Here is a 21,874-nt window from a genome sequence, read left to right as displayed (position 1 = left end):
TTGAGCTCCTCAAACATTGCTTGGTACGGTCTCAAACCATCCGTAATACTATGTGTGATTTTGAGGCTTTGTGCCATAGAGGGATCATATTCAGAAATTAAATTATTCAAGTGTTTAGCTGCTTGGAACACTTCAGAAAATTTATGAAGTTTCCAGGTTGCTGGCTCTTCCTGTTCATCATCATCTTCGTCTTCTGTAGACAATTTTATCAGTTCCTCTAACTCTTTGTTAGTCAATGTTTCTCTATGGCCCTCAATTAATTCCTCAATTTCTTCCTCGAGGATGTCGACAAAGCCATTACCACCCACTTGCCTGGCCACCTGAACAATGAGTTGCACTTCTTTATCAATGGTCAGGAAACCCTTAAAATCACTCACACAGTCTTCCCATAGGTTTCGCCGACATGCATTGACTGTTTCAGGCTTGATTGCATCCATTGCCTGTTTTAATATAAGTGATGCAATCAGCAATGTTGAAGGACTTCCAATACTCCATCACAGTAACATTGGGATCAGCATCCATAGCGGTAAGGATCCGTGAGAATGTAAGCCTCATGTACATGGCCTTGAAACAGCTAATGATGCCTTGGTCGAGAGGTTGGAGGATGGAGGTGGTATTGGGGGGCAGAAAGACGACTTCAGCATCGTTATGTGCAAACCGGAGTGCCGCAGGATGGCCAGGAGCATTGTCTACAATCAGCAACACTTTGAAGTCAAGTCCTTTCTCTTCAAGGTACTGCTTGACCTCCAGAATGAAACACTTGTGGAACCAATCCAGAAATAATGTTGCCGTCACCCAAGCCTTCTTATTTGATTGCCAGAACACAGGCAGGAGATTTTTGTTCCTGCCTTTTAGCGCATGGGGATTTGCAGCCCTGTAGAGCAAGCCCAGCTTTATTAAATGCCCAGCCGCGTTGCCACAAAGCAACACAGTCACACGGTCTTTAGCTGCTTTGAAGCCAGGGGCTTGTCTTTCTGATTTTGAAATGTAAATGCGGGTGGGCATTGTTTTCCAAAAGAGCCCAGTCTCGTCAGCATTAAAAACTTGTTCTGGAAGATAGCCCCTTTCCTCTGTTTTTCTTTAATTGTTCGAGGTAGGCTTTTGCTGTGTCCTCATTGGCAGATGGAGCTTCACCAGTAGTCTGCACGTTTTTGAGGTTGAAGCGGTTCCTTGGCTGGCTTTGAATTCCTTCTTATCAGAAGGCTGTCCCTCTTCGGTGGGAGGTTTGAACAGCGCATAGATGCTAAGAGCCTCTTCTCGCAACATGTTGTCATCGATAGGCACACGTTTACGGTTCATATCTTCCAGCCATAAGTTCAATGCCTTTTCAGTCTTCACTAAAGTCTTATCGTGCACTTGGTTTGTCACCTTAGCAGTTACTGAAGGACTTGATGTCATGGCTTGATGAATTTCTGTCTCTTGAATCTTGATGGCACAGATGCTAGATTTGTTGCAGCCTCATTTACGCGCCACGTTGGCGATGGACATACCGTCTCTCAATAAGTCCAACACGGCCAGTTTTTCCTCCAGCATTGGAACGCATCGCTGTTTCTTCGGTTGAGCACCAGATGAAGTAGATGCCTTGCGTTTAGGGGCCATGTTATACAGTACGAAAAATATGTACTGTCTTTTTAAACAGTACAGGCACAGCAGAATCTCACTCAGCGTGGCGAGATGTGCACAGTATGAAAGGCACAGGGGAACTGAGTACTGTAATGGGAACAGCAGATTGGCTTCTCCCATCTCTCACTCACTCTGGGGCAGAGACACTATTTAAAATTTTTTTTTTTGGGTCAACCCTCCAGGGTTACTATAGAGGAGGCCATTATCACAGGCCTAAAGACATGCTGTTGCTGTCAAGTCCCCCCAGAAAAATATTTTAGTGGAAACAACAGATTCGCATCTCATGCTGGTGGAATCGCCTGTTTTTTTTGTTGTTTTTCTTTCTTCTGACCGCACAAAGCTGAAATTGCGTATTTTAAATGCGCGTAAGATGCGACAGTTCTGTATATGTATTATAGCACATGAAAAGATGGGAGTTGCCTTATCAAGTGGGGGGTCAGTCCTAATGAGACCAATTCAATTAAGGTGGAAGTGGCCTATTCTCAACAGTTGACAAAAAGGGATGAATATCAACAGAGGGAAAGTTACTTTTGTAGTGCTAACGAGGCCAATGCAATCAAGGTGGATGTCACCCATTCCCAACCATTTTCAAGAAGGTGCGAGTATCAACAGAGGGAAAATTACTTTTTATAGTGACCCATCCACTCCCAGGCTTAATTTGATGGTGTCAAGTTTGCAAATTAATTCCAGTTCTGTAGTTTCTTGTTGAAGTCTGTTTTGGAACTTTTTTAGTTGAAGACTTGCCATTTTAAAGTCTGTTATTGAGTGTCCAGGGACATTGAAATGCTCTTCTAATGGTTTTTGAATGTTACCATTCTTGATGTCTGATTTATGTCCATTTATTCTGTCTGGTTTGGCCAGTGTACATGGCAGAAGGGCATTGATGGCACATGAATGAGCCCCTGGTGGTGTGGCTGTTGTGGTTAGGTCCTATGATGGTGTCCCTTGAATAGGTATGCGGACAGAGTTGGCAACGGGATTTGTTCCTGGGTTAGTGTTTTCATTGTGTGGTGTGTAGTTGCTCTTGAGTATTTGCTTCAGACTGGGGGGCTGTCTGTAAGCAAGGACTGTCCTGTCTCCCAAGGTCTATGAGAGTGAGGGATCATCCTTCAGGATAGGTTGAAAATCCTTGATGATGCTCTGGAGAGGCTTTAGTTGAGGGCTGTAGGTTACAGCTAGTGGCATTCTGTTAATTTCTTTGTTGGGCCTGTCCAGTAGTAGGTGACTTCTGGGTACCCTTCTGGCTCTGTCAGTCTGTTCTTCAAGTGCCTGCTCATATCAATTCCAGTTAGGTGTGTGCATGTGCCATGTGCACGGCTGTCGGAAACTTTTCTCTAGCAGCTACCTGTTAGGACAGGTGTGGAGCCCCTGGAGTGGTGCCGATATGGTGTTCTGTATATGACCCTGCCAGCCTGACCCCCCTTCAGTTCCTTCTTACTGCCAGTGATGGTTGTTGGAACAGTGGTCTCTTGCTCGCAAGTGCTCCACTAATCCCTAGCTCTTCTGCTTATCTTTGTATATAGTTACCCATTGTTAGTTAATTGTTCTCTTCTAGTTGTTAATTGTAGTCTTTAGCGGTTGGGGTTTTTTTCCCCTTCAACGAAGGCCCTGCAGGGCTCTGGGGCATGCCATCCTAGGGCTTCAAACCCTGTAGCACCTGTGCCAAGCCTATGCCCATGGGCAACCCCCATGACTCCTGTTTCCGATGTCTGGGAGAAGCCCATCAGACAGACAAGTGCAAATATCTGCCAGGTCTTCAAGCCTCGCACTAGAAAGGAGAGGGACATTGATTTCAAAACAACTCCTCATGGAGTCTGCCCTTTGTCCGCAGAAGAACCCGGCCCTGAGCGCCTTGGTGCGGAGTGCTCTTCCGGCGGTGCCATCCACGGCATTGAAAAAGGACTCGGCATGTCCTCCCAGGGGCTGGCAGTCTCCCGAGGCCCAGAAGGGTTCCCCTTGGCACCACTCCCACTCGCTGGCTCACAGGAAGCAGGCTAAGGACAAGCCTCCACAATGGGGATTGGTCCTGCTTTTGAGCAGGAGATTGGACTAGATGACCTCCTGAGGTCCCTTCCAATCCTGATATTCTATGATTGTAATGGCCTGACGCGGAAACCGCAGCCTCGGCAGGGCATGGTGCGGAACATGGGCCTACGGCTGACAGACGCTCCAGTCAGGCTCACCTTCATGGCCCCCATCTCCCCAGGAAGCCGCGCACTCCTGAACTCCCCATGGCTGCAGGTGAAGGAGGTCATGCTACCCTCCACACCAGACACTTTCGCAGCCACTAGAGGGCTTATCAAAATGATGGCACCCAAGTCCCCAGTCTCAAGTCCTTCGCTACCCCGAGGCCTGGCACCGTCAAGAGGCCAACTGGCTATGTTGGGGCCGTCTGCCCCCCAGTCAGGATCTCTGCACTGCTGAGAGTCCCGGCGCCACACTTATGCCCCATGCCGGTCTGACTTGTGGCACTGGTCTCGCAGCCCTGACCCTCAGAGCCGTTTCCGCTTGAGGTGGTCATCAGCTGATAGGTTGTGGTCCTGCTCGAGTTCCAGATCCCAATCTGTGACCTTGCAGCACTGCTCGCATTGACTCGGACTGCAGTTCCCAGTTGTCCCTCTGTGTCATGGCACCGCTCCCGTTTGCAGCACCGATCCAGATCCTGCTCTGGGCACCAGTCCCACTTTGGCTTGGGCCTCAATCGCAGCGCCTCTCTAAATCGCAGCACCGCTCCCCACCAACGTGAAGCCCTACTTCGCGGCGCCGATCAACCTCCTAGCACCTCTTCACATCTCCCTCCCATTCCCTGCAGTGGCACCACCAGTCACTACCCGGTCCTCGTTATTCCCTTCAGCACTCATCCCATCCTTTCGAGGAGGAGGCAGCCTCCGTGGGGCAGTCCCGCACTGCCCCCCCTTGGCCCTCCCACTCAACGGTTGACCCCTCTCAGGTCAGGCAGAGCATTGGGGGCATCAGAAGTGCCCAGATCAGGGCCGGAAAGTCTTAGACAGGACACTTCAGCACCCCACTGGCAACCCCAGTGGCAAGTCTGGACCCCTTAGACGTACCATCAGGCCCAAGGTGCCCTCCCCACCCCCTCCCCTGGTGCTCCCCCACCATCCCATTCGAGGTCTCGCCTCCCTGAGGCAACCATCAGCCGCTCACCCCAGGATCCATCTCAGACCCCATCCCCAGTGGAGGTTACACCCAGGGTTTGGGAGAAACCAGTCCTAGAGGATCATGAGGCCGCTACGGAATTGGTGGCTTCTTTCTCATCATCTCCTGACAAGGCAGTGACGGATACCTCCACATCTGGTCCACCACCCATGGACTTTAGGGCCCTGCAGGAACTCCTCCGAAGACTGGCCCTAAATATGAACCTCCAGGTGGAGGAGGTGGTAGAGGACAAGGACCCTGTCGTGGACATCCTGGGACCAAAGGGTCCCTCTCGGTGGCCTTACCTGTGCTAAAGACTATCCAGTCTAAAACCAAGACTGTTTGGCAAATGCCTGCTTCCATTCCTCCTATGGCCAGAGGGATCAAAGGAAAGTACTTTGTCCCCACTAAAGGGTACGAATATTTTTTCAACCATCTTCCTCCGTGTTTCCTTGTTTTGGAGGCAGTGAATGAAAGAGAGGCAGCGTCAGCAGGGACCTGCGCCCTAATCAAGAGACGCTAAATGCCTTGATTTGTTTGGGAGAAAAGTTTATTCAACAGGGGTCCTTTCTCTCCTGATCGCTAACCAACTCACAAACCTGAGCAGATACAGTTACAACGCATAGTCTGCAATTGAAAAGTTCAAAGAGCTTCTCCCATCCAAGTCAAGGGCTAAACTGGGGGCTATCGCTGAGAAGGGCAGAATTGTAGCCCGGACTTCCCTCCAGGGTTCTTTGAATGCCATGTACCCTGGTGTCGGATACGATGAGATGCAGTGCTTGGCTCCAATCCTTGGGTCTCCCTCCAGAAGTTCAGCAAACAATTCAGGACCTCCACTCAATTCTTCGCAGTTGGGAGTTTCCCCGAATCTACCTGTTCGCCACACGGGCCAACAGGAAGGGTCCAACCTTCTGCTCTTTCCAGGGTCAAAACCCAGGCTCGATGGCAGATGCATTCCTGATTCCATGGTCTAGTCAACTGTTATATGCCTTCCCATCATTTCCACTCATCCACAAGGTGCTTCTCAAGGTCCTCAGGCAAAGGGCAGACGTCATACTGGTGTCTCCAGCTTGGCCTCGCCAGTGCTGGTACCTTCCACCCTCATGGACCTGTCAGTTCAGTCCCTGGTACGTCTACCTCTCGCTCTCGACCTCATCTCGCAGAATCATGGCTGCCTCCTTCACCCAGACCTTCAGTCACTCCACCTCATGGCCTGAAAGATCTGTGGTTGAACTAGGCAGAGCTCACCTGTTCAGACCCGGTGAGGTAGGTACTTCTGGAGAGCCGCAAGCCATATACCAGAGCCACTTACAAAACAAAATGGAAAAGGTTTTCTGTTTGGTGTGCCCAAAGGCAGGTGCTTCTGCTCAAGGGTTCAATCCTGTGTATCCTGGATTATCTCTTGCACTTGAAGGACCAGTGCCTGGCATTCAGTTCTGTCAAGGTCCATCTTGTGGCTATATTGGCTTTTCACCCCAGTGTTTCCAGGTGCTCAGTGTTTGCGCACCCCATCGTGGGACAATTCCTGAAAGGTTTGAAGAAGATTCATCCTCCAAAGTAGCTGCCAGTCCCAGTCTGGGACCTTTAATTTAGTTTTCTCACCTCATGGGTCCTCCCTTTGAGCCATTAGCTTCCTGTTCACTCCTCTACCTCTACCTCTCTTGGAAGGTTGCTTTTTTGGTGGCCATCACCTTAGCACAACGTATGTCTGAGCTGTGGGCCCTCATGTCTTAGCCTCCATACACTATTTTTCATATGGACAGGGTGCAGCTTAGACCTCACCCGGCCTTTCTTCCCAAAGTCGGGTCCCACTTTCATGTTAGCCAGGACATTTTTCTGCCAGTTTTTAACCCAAAACTGCACGCCAGCCCTCATGAACAACAGCTGTGTTCGCTGGACATTAGAAGGGCGCTCGCCTTCTATACTGACCAAACGAAGCCTTTCCGCAAAACAACCCAGTTGTTCATCACTTTAGCAGAGCGGATGAAAGTTTGCCAGTTGCTTCCCAGCTGATCTCCTCCTGGATCACAGCCTGTATTCACGCTTGTTACGACTTGGCAAAGGTTTCTCTGCGTGCCATTATGACTCACTCCACGAGGGCACAGACCTTGTTGACAGCCTTCCTGGCCTACGTACCTCTTCAGAAAATTTGCAGGGCTGCCACGTGGTCTTCAGTGCACACCTTTATGTCGCACTACGCCATCGTCCACCAATCACAGAACAATGCGGCCTGTGGTAGAGCGGTGCTTCGATCTGCAATACCTTGACTCCGATCCTACCTCCGAAGTAAGGCTTGGGAGTCACCTAACTGGAATTGATATGAGCAAGCACTGGAAGAAGAAAAAACAATTACTCACCCTTTTTGTAACTGTTGTTCTTTGCAATGTGTTGCTCATATCTATTCCATTCTCCTCCCCCTCCACCTTACCCTCTGTCAGAGTTGCTGGTAAGAAGGAACTGAAGGGGGGGTCAGGCCAGCAGAGTTGTATATAGAGCGCCATAGCTGCACCACTCCAGGGGGCTCCACAGGCAGCTCAATGGGTAGCTGCTAGGGAAAAGTTTCCAACAGCTGTGCACGCGGCACACATACACACACCTAACTGGAATAGATATGAGCAACAAATCTCGAAGGACAACAGTTACAAAAAGGGTGAGGAACTGTTTTTTCTTCACTTCACCAGGTGGGTATTATAGTTTTAAGAACGCTTGATAGAGATCCTGTAGGTGTTTGCTTCTGTCTGAGGTATTGGAGCAAATGTGGTTGTATCTTAGAGGTTGGCAGTAGACAATGGATTGTGTGATGTAGTCTGGATGAAAGCCGGAGACATGTAGGTAAGTATAGAGGTCAGTAGGTTTCCGGTATAGTGTGGTGTTTGTGACCATAGCTTATTTGTATACTGTAGTGTACAGGAAGTGGATCTCTTGTGTGGACTGGTCCAGGCTGAGATTGATGGTGGAGTGGAAATTGTTGAAATTCAGTTCCACTGAACAGTGGAATAGTGTAAGTTCTATGATGAACAAAAATGAATTAATTTTATCTTCACAATTACTACTTCAGTTTTCTTTTTCAGTATTGTTTTAATTGCCAAAATGAAGTTGAAACTGGCACTTAGCTGCAGGACAGTGCTGCTGTCCTCAATAAGTACAACTTACCTTCATCTAGAAGCCTCATTGGAAAAGGACTGGCCTTTCTTCATAAATAGAAGCAGCATGTGGTGATGGAAATAGTAGTATGTAGAAGTTCTATCCTTCAAATTATGGAAGACATCCTGAACATATAAGGTTCTTCTTCGAGTGCTTGCTCATATTCATTCCAAGTAGGTGTGCGCGCGTTGCGTGCACGTTCGCTGGAAGAATTTTCCCCTAGCAACACCCGGCGGGTCGGCAGGCACCCCCTGGCGTGGCACCTTTGCGGCACCGTATATATGCCTCTGCCGACCCGGCCGCTCCTCAGTTCCTTCTTACCGCCCGTGTCGGTCATTGGAACAGTGGAGTGCGGCTTGCTGACCTCCACTTCCCTAGCTTTCAACCCGTTTTTTCTCTAGTTTATACTTATAGTTGTAGTTAGTGTTAATTCTTAGTCTTAATAGTAGTAGTTAGTGTAATTTTGTATATAGTTAGAGGGCTGAGGTTTCATCCTCCTCAACCCTCCCGGGACCCGGGCTCATGCCTGGCTCTCCGGGCTTCAAACAGTGCTCGGCCTGCCACCGGCCGATGCCAATGGGAGCAGACCCCAACGATTGTTCGCGTTGAACAAAATGGCCCTGGGGGGGGGCGGGGAGCCCCCCCTGGAACGCACATAGTGCAAAAATCTGTAAGTCTCTTCGACCCTCAGATCAAAAAAGGACGGGAGCGCGCCTAAAGCAGCTCCTTAATGGAGACGCCCTGACGACACGGCAGCACCCCGAACCGAGCGCACCGAAGTCCGACCATGGCAGAATGCCAACATCGCACCGGAGACGACCGCACCGCCAAAACACCCGGCGGCAGCCACCATCTCCGGTGCAAGAAGTCGGCCGGCAACCCTCCTCGCGAAGGCGAAAGAAGTCCAAGCTCCTGCGCTGCTGCTAAACACGCAGCCCTTGACAGGGAACCTGCTGCGTGTGGCATCCGCCAATCTGCCCGCACCACGGTCTCCCAGCACCCGCCGACTCCGCCAGGCAACGAGCCCGTGAGTCCGGCCAGAGCAGCTCCCCGCGGATCCCTGGTCGACTGCTTCTGTTCCCCATAACGGCCGAAACCCTCTGCGATGCGAGGAAGTGACCAGCGCTGACTGAACGCCTCTCCCTGCCTCAACCACCCGGCGGTAATCTCGTCTACAAGAAGACCGGCTATTCTTCAACCGCTTCCCCCGAAAGTGAACCGGCACCGTCATGATTCCAGCGATCGACGCACCGCCGGTCTCCGTCGCACAGCCGAGTCTCCGTCACAGACCGCGCCGTCGCAGTCCCATCCCCAGTAGCACGCGCTTCTCTGGCGCCGTACGACTACTCGCGCGCACCAGGTCCAGTCACAGGACGCGCTACCCCCCCTCGACGACCTAGCACCTCTCGTACCGGTCTCGATACCCGAGGAGCACCCATCTCACCGTACGACGCTATGCATCTACACTCCCGCACGCAGTCTGGTCGCAGGTCCCCGGTCCGGTCGAATACCGTCCTGCACCGGCCTGGTCCAGGTCCCGGTCCTCGTCCCAGCACGTACACTCCCGCATGCCGCTCGCACAACAACGCGAGGTTCAAGTTACCAGTCCCATGGACATCCTGCCTCCACTGCCATCACGGGCATCCATCGGTCTCATCGCGTTGCAACAGCGCCCCTCTAAATGGGATGCTGGAACCCCGAGAACACACGTCTGGGAAAAGCCGCCGCAGTGCCTCTGCACACCTTGCCATATCAAGGCCAAGGTGATCCCATGTGGTTCAGCCCAGCCTGCGACTTCCCCCGTGCGTACCAGAGGCCCTCATCACCGTGCCACCGCCAAGGAGACGACGCCCCTACCGGCGACCCAGGACCCTGCAAACCCCACACATCGCCCCACTCTAGAAACAGACCGAGGAGACCCTGTGGTCACCGGTCTCCTCGTCCTCCTTCCTCGCCAGACAGGCGTGGCGGTCCACTTCAACTTCGGCCGCCCAATCAAAACCTAGCCGCCACTCAAGGACCTGCCCGCCGCGTTTACGTTGAGGCATAACCTGCAGTATAGAAGTCCCCGAGGTGGAGGACACCGCGGGACATTCTGTTCCTCAGTATGCTCCGACAACGGGTCGCTTCTGCCTTTCAATCACTCTCATCAACGAAGAGCGAACACAACTATGGCAGTTCCGAGCGGTCTATGCCCTATCCAACGCCAGGGCGTGAGAGAAGTAACTGTGCCCTCTAAAGGTACCAAGTACTCTACAACCCATCCTCCTACCATGCTCCCGGTGTACAATCTGTTCAACGAGAGGAGCGCCATGCCAGTCCAGCCCCACCACGCCCTCAAAATCGCGGAGGAGGCAAACCATGGACCTGCTGGACGCATAGTGTACTCGACCAGGGGGTCGCAGTTGCGGGTGCCAAACAACAGCCTCCTCAACAATACAATTTTAAACATCCTGCAGTCCATGCCAATTCCTGAGCTCTACTCCCGAACCCGTCCGAGTTCCAAGAGCCTGCTGAGGAAGGCAAAAAGATCGCTAAACTCCCTGCAACGCCTCCTCGACGGCGCAGCGATACTCAGCGCTAGACCGTCGCGCAGAGTAACAATGAGGAGGATTCGTGTTGCAGGTTCTGGATTGCCGCCAGAAACCCTAGCAATACACGATCCATGACCTCCATCCCTCCGATGCCGGACAAAGGCCCGCTTTTTCAGGAGAACACGGACCCACTCTCCAAAGCCAAAGACAACCGCCTTATCATGCCTCGCTTAGGCATGCAACACGCCGCAACCAAAGAACGGTCCTTCCGTTCGCAGCCCGCACCCTAACCCAACACGCCTTCCGCAAGACTTTAATAGACACGGGCCCGATGGAACCGTTAGACGACAGTCTGGTTCCCAAGGGGGAAAAATAATGGGTCCGCCAAACTACCGCCGACCTAACAACAAAATTTGAAGTGCGGTCGAGAGCAGCAGCACCTCCCCTTTCCGCTCCCTTCCTTTTCAAACCCCCGTTCTCCCTCCTCCCGGTGACCCGCCAACTTCGACGTGGGGCTTCTGCGCCATACGTGAGTTGCTACCAAACTCCAGTTATGCACCCCCCTCCACCACCACTCGGCCCGTCCCGTCTTCAGGACCCCTCTCACGCGCATTTCTCCGTACCAGAGGTCGCGCGCTTCCGAATCAGTAGCCATAGAGAATGATGCCTCAAATCCAGAGGGGAGGGTTTTACCTCCGCATACTTTTTAATCCAAGTCAGAAGGGCTCGACCCAACTCCAGATCCGACGCGACTCCAACTCCTCGGAAAATTGAAGTGAACGCCGCAGGTTACGGGGTCCTACTTCAGCCCTCCCTGGACACCGGGACTGGTTCGCTGCTCCTCGACAAAGCACGCCTACTTTCATCGCGATCTACCGATCACCGCGCACAGACGTTTCCTTATGCTTTGGTACGGACTGACCGGCCACATTCAATCACGTCTGCCCCTTCGCCCTTAGCTCGCCCGCCGCGTATACAAAAGTAGCCGGTATCGGCCGCTTTCCTCGCATCGACGAGGCATACTGTCTTCCCCACCTGGAGACTGGCTGTTCGCGGGTCGTCAGACTCAGCTCGCTCACACACATAGCGTCATAACAGAGCTTCGAACTCTAGGCTTCTGCATCAACTCGACAATGCATACCCGGTTACCAACTGCAGAGGTACTAGACTTCATAAGGAGCTCTCTAGACTCCACTCTTGCAACAGCACTTGCTCTCCCTCCCGATGCCAGGCGATACCTCTGCATAGAGGCCTAGCTCGCTCCCACACGACCTCGGCTCGGTTTGGTCTCAGCCTACTGCCAATGGCGCGCACCTGCAACCTGTTACAAGAACTCCAACCGCCCGCCCCCTCAAATTTGTTGCCTCTGTTTATCGATCTCTCGAGGTACATGCATGACCATCGGTCACTCTCACTCACAACCTTTTGCTCTCCCCCGCTGGTGGCAAGACCCTCCCTCGTATCGGGCATGCCGTCCATTCCAGCGCAAACCATCCATGTCCTTACACCGACGCCATCCTCCCTGGCTCAGTGACTCGCACCAGCAACAGGGTCTCTGGTCGCAATCAGGAGCTCATCACTGACAATAATAACGTCCGGAAGCTGCGCAGCGGTCCGCCTCGCTTCAACTTTCTCCCTCATCTGCGAGGACGTTGCGTTTTAGATGCTCACCGGACAACCACCACCGCGATGCACTATATAAAAGCAGTGGAGGGACCCGGTCCCTCCCTCTTTGTTGGGACGGTGCTATTGCCACCTGGGAATTTTGTATAACGCCACGGTGTGGACTGGTGGCCTGCCTCCTCCCAGGATCCAGAACGTATTGCTGACATCTCAGCAGGTCCTTCCTAGCTATGAGGTGCGCCTTCGTCCGGGACATGCCCCATTCTCCTTTTCCGAGGTGGGGTTTCCCCAGATCGACCTTTCGCCTCCCCACGCAAACCGAAAGTGCCCCAGGTTCTGCTCCTTCCGCGTCTTGCCCGCAGATCGATTCTCGCCATCCCTTCTTGGTCGAACACCTGTACCTCCTATATCTCCCGCGTTCCACTTGGTCACAAATCCTGGTGAAAGCGCGCATGGACAAGGCTCGGTAATCCTCACATCGCTACACAGGGCCTCGCCAGCACAGGAGTGGTACAACCACCGCTGGACCTGTCCATAGCCATTCCGTTTCCTGGCCCTACACAGACTAATATCTCAAACACGCAGCCTTCTCCACCTGACGGCGTGGTTCCTGGCGGCTGGCTCTGCGGCTGCGCGTTCCGACCCAGCAGCAGGTTCTCCTGAAAGCAGGAAGCCTCAAAAGGGCTACCTACCTGGCAAATGGAAAGAGGGTTTCTCTTCCTGGTGTCAAATCGCAAGGCTTTATCACCAAACAACCGTGCTCCATCCAAACTCTATTGAAATCTACTGCGACCTAACAGCAGCCTCGACCTCTCTCACATGCTCCCATCCACATGATCTTGCAGTATCTATGGGCACCTTTAAAACAAAGGCCTCGCGCTCTCATTCCTTGCCGCGTTCACCTAGCTGCCATTTCTTTCGGTTCATTCGCTGGGAGAAGGCTCTTCCTCGCCTGTTCTCTCACCCCGATTGTCTCTAAGGTTCCTCAAGGGCCTGTAGAGCGCCTTCTGTACCCCCAGGTTCCGCCCGGGGGGGCCCCCCCGGGGGCCCCCTTCCTGGAACCTCAATCCTCGTCCTCTTCAAAAACTTAATGGTCCCTCGCCTTCGAAACCCTTTGGCGACCCTGCTCTCTCCTGTCTCTATCGTGGAAGGTGGCCGTTCCTGTGTAGGCCATTACATCGGCCAGGAGAGTCTCTGGGCTTTCGCGCTCTCGTTCCGCGGACCCACCGTACACGATATTTCACAAAGACAAGGTGCAGCCTGCCGACCGCAATTCAGCTCTTCTGCCCAAGGTGGTCTCTTCCCTTCCACCTCTTAGACGCAAGACATTTTTCCTCCCGGTATTTTTATTTCCTAAAACTTTAACACTGCATCCCGCGAGGAGCAGGAGCTTGCATTCACTTCGGATTGTTCGCGATGAGCGCTGGCATTCTACATTAACCGCACCCGGCCTTTCGAAAGAACCTTCCAACTTTTTATTTTGCCGTTTTGCAGACAGGATGAAAGGTCACCCGTCTCGTCTCAGGGACAATCTCATCCTGGGTGACGTCCTGCATTTTAAAACGTGCTGATGGCTTTTAGCTCGCACACTTCTCCAGGACGAGTAACTGCACATCCACAAGATCACAAGCTTCCTCTATTGCCTTTCCTAGCCCGCGTTGCCTTATACAAGACATATGTCCGTGCAGCCACGTGTGTCGTCGGTGCACGACCTTGTCTGCCTCATTACGCCTTGGTTTCAACAGATCCAGTGGATGATGCATGCTCTTGGCTTGGCTGTTCTATGTTCCACAGTTCTCCAAACTCCTACCACCACCACCGCCTAGGTAAGGCTTGGGATCACCTACTTGGAATGAATATTGAGCAAGCACTCGTTGGACTAAGAAGAGAAGACGGTTACTCACCTTGTAACTGTTGTTCTTCCGAGATGTGTTGCTCATATTCATTCCAAACCCGTCCTCCTTCCCCACTGTTGGAGGTAGTCGGCGGTAAGAAGGAACTGAGGAGCGGCCGGGTCGGCAGGGGCATATATACGGTGCCGCAAAGGCGCCACGCCAGGGGGCGCCTGCCGACCCGCCGGGTGTTGCTAGGGGAAAATTCTTCCGACGAACGTGCACGCGGCGCGCGCACACCTACTTGGAATGAATATGAGCAACACATCTCGAAGAACAACAGTTACAAAGGTGAGTAACCGTCTTTTCTGTTCTTAAATCACATCTAGTATTGGCTACAATAGAAATCTGTGTGGAAAACAAATATACTACTTCAGCTCTCAGAACCAATATGAATTATGATACCAAATTTGGGGAAACCAAAACTGTAAAGACCTTAGTCTAGATTAGTGATCTTCCAAAATGAGTTAACTTGATTTTCAGTTTCATTTTGTTTGTGGGCCAAAGAGGAGTAGAAAGAATGCTTCCCCCCCAACACTGAAAAGTTAATTTTTTGGTAGCAATACTTTTAACTAGTAGCCTTAAAAATTGAGTCCCTTCCCTTATCTATTCCAAATTTTAGCTGCAATATGTCATTTGTAATTATATAAACATTTTTAAATAGAAATTTATAGGGAACGGTGTTGGCAGCACTATCTTCAACAACGAATATGTACTTTCACAGATGGTTTGCTTACCCTTTGCTTAAGCTAATGCATGATCTCTACTAGGAACTTGATTTGTAATTTGTTCGTGAAACTTGAAGGGTTGCATGTGGACTGAATATTGAATTGTGGATAAGATAGAATCTTACGAAAGGACTTAACATTGCTGGGTAGTATCTTTACATCTGTGTGTTGGGAGCCATGTAACTCCCAAACTATTTAAGATACATTGTGTAGGAATATTGGGAGCAGGATTGGAAGAAAGTGTAGAACAAGAGTTGGAGAAGAGAGTAGGTTCAGAAGAGATTTTTTTTTTAAGTGGGGTTTATGTGTGAGGAGGTCTAGAAAGCAAAGCAAAAGAAACAGAATTGAGCCACCGTCAGCACCCAACATGTTTCTCTCAAGCTTCTGGCTGGAACTAGATAGTTCTGTACATCTGCAGTTTATATTAAAGGGTTTCTATTATGTCTGCAGTCACCAAAGTATTAAATAATACTATAGCAAGGAATTAATTTTATAATGTGCAAAAGCAGGTGATGTATTAGGATTAGCATGCTGTATTGGTCATTCTGTGTAGTATCTGTGTTACCTGAATAAACTTCAGAAAGTAGAAATAGAAAATGGAAGTAAAAAGATGCAGGACTGCAAAGTGTTTTCATAATGTATAATTTGCTCTTTGGATCCAGTTGAGATTTATCTTACTAATGTAGTTATTGTTCACTTTTCTTTCAGTCGTCCTTTATCTTCTAAATGGTCCACAGCCAGCCCAGCAAGTATAGCTGGCAGAGGTATGCTCTCATTGCTATACAGTACACACAAATAGACTTGTTTCTTACAAATTGACCATCTAGAAAATTATGTTCATATTTTAAATTAGACTTAGCCATAATTTAAGATTTTTTTTGTATTTTTCTGTTTATTCTGATACAGAATTGCATTATTATATGCGTTGATACCAGTTCCATTTATAGTTAAGACTGCTATCACTTTCCATTGTAAGACCCTGTTTTTTCTGTTATATATGACTGTACCATACTTCAGCTTTTGGGGCTGAAATTTTCTGTGGTGGGTGCCTGCCTCAAATGGAACTTATTTTCCAGCTAAAATAGTTCAGCCGGTTCAGAGAACAAGATTAAAGAAAAATACAGGATTTTTTTCCGTTACCAAAAAAAAAAAAATCCTAAATCTATATAATAGAGAAGCTCTAGTGCCTCTGTGCTTTGGAATAGGGACTTGAAATTTTGCAAGAGGATAGCCTTGGTGTCAGGGATGTACCTTTTTGTCCCTATGAAAATTCACCCAAATTTGGCCAAGTTCTCAGCCTTTGAAAAATCTCAATTCTTCCTTGCTCAATAGAAATATGTTAGAGTTTGGCAAGTAAATTCTCAGAGGATTGTTCTGGGTATGCTCTAGTGTGGGACTGTAGTGGCTGAGCGAGACCTTTCCTGCAGTTGCCCCTTCTGGTTGTTGGGTGCCAGACATAGGATAGAGAACGGGGAGGGTCAGTGATGAGGAGAAAGAGAAATGAGTCTGACTGGACTGCAGAGAGGATTGCAGGAGCTGAGAAGTGGGGGATCAATTTGGTGGTTCAACATGACAGAATTTGCTCAAAGTACATTTGCCTACAAAAAAAAAAATGCACCCCTGCCAATTGTTTCAATATTAATATTTGATAGACACACCTGATTTGATAAATATGAACAGTCAGTAGTTTCACTCAGTTTAATAAAGTTACCAGAAATAACACATCCTGGATAGTATAAGGAGGTTCACTCTATAATAAAGTAACATTCTGTTAGTGAGATTTGAGGATTATATTGCTGCATAATTTCTCTAAACAAAAAAAGATAAATAAACTCTCTGTTGTAATTATCCGTTTTTCTGATATTTACATGACCATGATTTGTAAATCCCTTAAACTTCCTAAATAAATAAATATACACCTCTACTCCAATATAATGCGATCCGATATAACACAAATTCAGATATAACGGGGTAAAGCAGCACTCCAGAGGGGTGGGGCCGTGTGCTTCGGCGGATCAAAGCAAGTTCGATATAACATAGTTTCGCCTATAACGCAGTAAGATTTTTTTTGGCTCCTGAGGACAGCGTTATATCGGGGTAGAGGTGTTTTAAAAAACAACAACTCCAAACACTATCCTCTATTAAGTTGAAACTGTAATGTTCAGAAGGTAGTTAAATGCAAGAATTGAAGTTACCTGTGCAACCTTAATTCACCATCTTGTGTGTATGCATTGATAAGAATCTTATACTATTCTTTTATACAGGACTGCTGCATCATTCAGTGAGCAAAATGGACCTGATCAGGGAATAAGTCAGGGTTGTGTCGTCAATGAGACTGTTGTCTCTAGGACTTTTGCTTAATCTATTGCAGAAATTGGAAGGGTGTTTTGAGTGAGGCAGGAGACTACAGGAAGAGAAAGGATAGTCTTATAGGCAAGGTAGTTGAATTGTGCCCCAGAAAATCAAATTCTATCCCTGTTTCTGTCACAGAAATCCTATCTGATGCTGTCTAAATCACTTAAACCACACCTTTTTACAGGTGGCCATTAACTGTGTTTCTCATTTTCTGGATGCCAAACTTAAGTAAGACTCACCAGTATGATTTGCAGATATCTGTGACACGTAAGGTTTGAGTAGAGTTTTAATGGGGGAGGATCAATAAGACACAACAGAGTTGGTTTAAAGCCAAATGGCTGTGTTTATTTTAACAATGGGAATAGATTACATTTTGGCTAGGGAGAGGCCAATAAATAAGCTATAAAAGAGAAGAAGGAAAAAAAAATTAACTGTTTTTCTTATACACAGAATGAAGTAAACGCAAGAAACAAAAAAGGGGGGTAGAGACGGGGGAGGAGTTAGGCAAGAGCAGAAATATTTGCTGAAATTACAAAATACATGCCACACTCCAAAAACAGCTGACCAGCAGCATAAACATCAATTGCATAGCGAATTAGGGGAGATGGTCTTGTTTAATACAACATGACCCGAGCCGGCAAAATCCGGAAGAGATTCCCTGGCTGGCAGGGTGATCAGACCTTTCAGCTGACACGCGGGAGTTCCTCCCGATTTTGGCGTGAGACATAGTTTTGTCTGGGGGCTTTTACTCCCGTCAGTCTCAGATTGGTTCCCTTTTACGTATGTTGATACCGGATTGGCCCCCTAGCTCCTTTGCCTTCCAGGTTCCGGGCAGGAGCCTTCTACATTAGCAGAAGCTGTACTTGGCAAGCACGCTACTTCTTTGTTTGAGACATGCTTACATGTCTGTATACGGCTCACAGCATGCACTCGGCACGCTAGGGTTATGCACACGACACCTTGGGGCTTTCCTTTAAGGAACAAGAATCTGACCCAAAATGGAGACCACCTTGTCCTTTTACTAAAACAAAATGGCTATGGTCTGAGAATTGGCCATAAAGAGGCCGTGTTTAAGCATGCACTTTAGGGTTGCGACTGCGGAAATGCTGAGCACTCACAGCCATAACTGAAGAGAACTAGAGCTGTGCTGTGAACATATAAAGTGGTAAAAAAATGCTAAGTACTCTTAAAAATCTGGTCCTGGTTTCATCAAGTTGGGCATTTTAAATAAGTGGACAAATTTGTCCTTATCTCTTTGCCTCAGTTCTTCAGTTGTAAACTGGAAAAAATAATACCACCTAATCTCACAGATAATGTGAAGATAAATTAATGTTTATAAAGCACTTGGATACTATGATGAATAGACCACAGAACTGCTTATGTGGAAATTAATGATTTTGTACTTCGTTCATGGGGTTGGAAGATGGAATGGTGTGTATTAAATAAGGCCTGGGACAATGCATTGAATGAGGAAGGTAAAAGAAACGAATGATCTCCCTTCCGTGAGCACTGTCTATTCTATGCACTGAATGAGGCCGGGGTCCTACTGGAAAAAATAGTATGTTATTCTGTAATTGAAGATCATATCGTAATACCTGCACACAGCGGGTCCGAATTAAGGTTGCACAGGCAACCACAATTCTGTCATTTTAGTACCTTTTGGGGGGCTTGATTTTTGCAACCTTAGCCTTCTGTTAATATAGTTACTTTATATCAGTGGTCCCCAGTGTGGTGCCCGTGCATGCCATAGCGCCCTCCAGGGCATTTATGTCCACCCACCTACTGAAAAGGGAACTCTTCTGCCGGACAACCTGCCGCCAAGGAGCGCGGCCGCCAGATAACCAGCCACCAAGAAGCGGCAATGCCAAGAAGCATTGTGCCGAAATGCCGCTGTTTCTCAGTGGCATTTCTGCGGCGACGCTTCTTGATGACACTGGTTCTCGGCAGCATTTTGGCGGCTGGTCATCTGGCACCTACCACACTCTTCTGGGAACATGGATATGCTATAGCAACAGAAAGGTTGGGGACTACTGCTTTATATTTTATCTTATATAGGATTGTATTGAATGTATTGAATCAAGTTAACCTTATGGTTTATAAGACCATATAATGGATAGAGATGGAAAATCTTAACCAAACTTTTGATAATAAGTGGGCTTAATTTGGACTTAATTTTACCATCTTTACTCTTTTTAGTTTCAGGAAGTAGCAGCAAGACTGCTCCAAGTCCAGGAACACTGCAGAGGTCCCGCAGTGACATTGATGTTAATGCTGCTGCAGGTGCAAAGGCACGGCATGCTGCTGGACAGTCAACAGGAGCTGGGCGCTTGTCTGCTGCTGGTCTTCCTCCTGGATCCTATGCTTCACTAGGTGAGAGATCCTGGTTTACTGTAAACTGTTTCTTGGAGTTCGTAGAAAGCAAATGGTAATGAAAAAATACTTCCATTATTGAGAAGTGCTGTGTATGGGTATTTGGTGCACTCATCATAGTAGTACGTAGGCACCAAGTGCTGAATTAAGGGGCATCAGTACTGTCTGACTAGGAGTTACTGTCTTGGCTCCCTTTTTTGATTTAACTGTCTTTCTATGGATGATTTTAAGAGAGCTAATTTTGAGGCATGGAGGTGTTCTGGATCCTTTAGAGCTTCCTTTGTTGAGGAAGAAGGCCAGTGCAAAGAGTGTCTTCATTATGCTCTTAAAATACATGACACACTCTCATTTGATCTCCGGCGGCAGATAAATAGAAGGGAGCAGTCATGGTTTCTGCCAATTTTCAAGGCAGTATACCAGTCACCATTAGAAATCTCAAATTTCCATTTTATTTTTAAAAAAAAACAAAAATCTAAAATACTTTTGTAGCTGAGGCATGGTGAAGTGTTTCAAGCTATATAAAATGGTTGTAGTATTCCATATTTGCCACTGTTTTGTACAACTGTGTACATTGTTGGTTTGGAAGAGTTCTTCCTAGGTTTTCCAGCATTGCTGTGTATATTTTCACCTAAGTTGCAATTTTGTTGATGAGTAACATTACTTCTGTTAGCCATAAGAAGTGCTATCATGATATCAGTCTGAGGAGAGGTCTCTTACTGGTATCATTTCTGGTGTTAGATGCTGGAACTGTTGCAAACTCCAAACATGAACTCTGAATCATAATCTATCCATAGTCTGCTTCTGGATGCAACAACAACAAGCTCTTCTTCAGGGCTCAGGGCAAGGCTGAGATTTAGCCGTAACTCTACAACCATTGTGGTAGGGAAGAGCAAAAGAAAGAGGCATGGTAGAGACAGGAGAAGAAAGAGAAATGGTCAAATTAAAATAGTGTTGGAGGAAGAGATACAGAATAACAAAGTTATCTTACCTATGATAAAGTGAAAGGATTACTTTGGTCTTTTGCTAAGTTTAAACAGAAAAAACAAAATTTTGGTTAGAACAGTGTTGTGCTTTCAGAAAACACAAAGGACTACATATTTCATTCGTCTAGATAGGAGTTTAAAAGAACACACACATTTTGAAGAGGGTAAATGCTGGCAGTTGTATGCAGGGAAATGACTGGGACGAGGATTTACTCATGCTGTTAGTTTCATAGCTATTTTTTAGTGAATGCATTTGGGACTCGTTCCAACATATTCTTTAAATCTTGCTTTGATTAGCTGGAAAGTATTGTCTCGCTGTCATTTGGACCCTTTGTGACATACCTGGGGCACAATCCAGACTCATGAGTAGCTCTGTTACCCCTGCCCTGTAACGTGAGGTGCCTTTACAATAGTTTTCTGCTGTAGCCTTCAGCTCAGAGACTGCTCACAATCAGCCTCCAGCATGTAAGTCACTCCCAGCTGTCTGTGTACTGCAGCCAGTCAGCCACACCTTGGCTCTTACCAGCCTGGGTTATAATGCAGGGTGACCTCAACACACTCGTAGTCTTAAATTTCCCCCCAGAAATGTACGTCCTATACTGCCCAGTCCTCTCCTGGACAGTACAGATTTATATAAAATCCATTATTCCACCCCAAATGGAATTTCCCAGACACTTCATTTTAAATATATTGGATTAGATTAAAAAAACAACAACCCACAAGTTTATTAACTACAAAGAGAGAGATTAAGTACGTACAAGTAATGAAGCATAAAAGTCAGAAAGATTTGCAAGAAAAATAAGATAAAATGCAACTGGTGCCTAACTTAACAAACTATGTTAAATTCAAAGCAAAGTTTTCTCACCACACGCCTTCAGCAGTCTCGCTGACCAAACTTCTTAGTCACACCCCTTCTCCCAGAGTCCAACAAAGGCTTCTTTTGTCACTTCTGGTGCTGTGAATGCGATGGACAGGGAGAAAAAGAGGGGTGCGTTGGGGTGTTTGTCCATCCTTTTTTGTAATTGCTGTTCCCCTTTTGAATAACATTTCCCGCTGGGTACTAGGAGACAAAAGGCTATGGGGAAGGGTTTCAGTTTCTTTTGTTTACCTGCTGGATGGCTCTGTTTACTGCTTAAATGAAAATTAAGTAGGGCACACGTTCCTTTGTTTGAGACAGACCTGTTTGCCAGCCTCAGTTTGGGACATATTAATAACACCACACAGTGGAATCTTATAACTTCTCATGCAGTGTTGCCCCAAACATTTTATCTGGACAATAATGACCAGCGAATTGAGTTTTCAAATGATACTTCACAAGGCATACATTATACAAAGATTATTACAATAGTGTATAGGGTGTGTCACACCTTCTTAGATTAAAATGGAAAAAATGAACATTGAGATGTATGTTTGATGAAAGAATTTAGTTAATACTGTTTGTGAGATTGGTTTAAGGGGTTAAAGGT

The 21,874-nt window shown here is 47.9% G+C and overlaps 1 protein-coding gene across 42 annotated transcripts in view; it reads left to right on the top strand.

Moving 5' to 3' along the window:
* Positions 1–21,874, top strand: part of CLASP2 (cytoplasmic linker associated protein 2) — a 282,910-nt gene that overhangs the window by 155,919 nt on the left and 105,117 nt on the right. For all 42 annotated transcript variants that reach the window (XM_075062549.1, XM_075062551.1, XM_075062547.1 and 39 more), the window contains 2 exons: positions 15,409–15,464; positions 19,252–19,425. In XM_075062549.1, coding sequence (XP_074918650.1) covers positions 15,409–15,464; positions 19,252–19,425 — 230 coding nt within the window. The remainder of the gene's footprint in view (positions 1–15,408; positions 15,465–19,251; positions 19,426–21,874) is intronic.

This window comes from Chelonoidis abingdonii, chromosome 2 (assembly GCF_003597395.2).
Source record: "Chelonoidis abingdonii isolate Lonesome George chromosome 2, CheloAbing_2.0, whole genome shotgun sequence".
Classification (NCBI taxonomy): Eukaryota; Metazoa; Chordata; order Testudines; family Testudinidae; genus Chelonoidis; species Chelonoidis abingdonii.
This window is presented reverse-complemented; position numbering and strand designations above follow the sequence as displayed.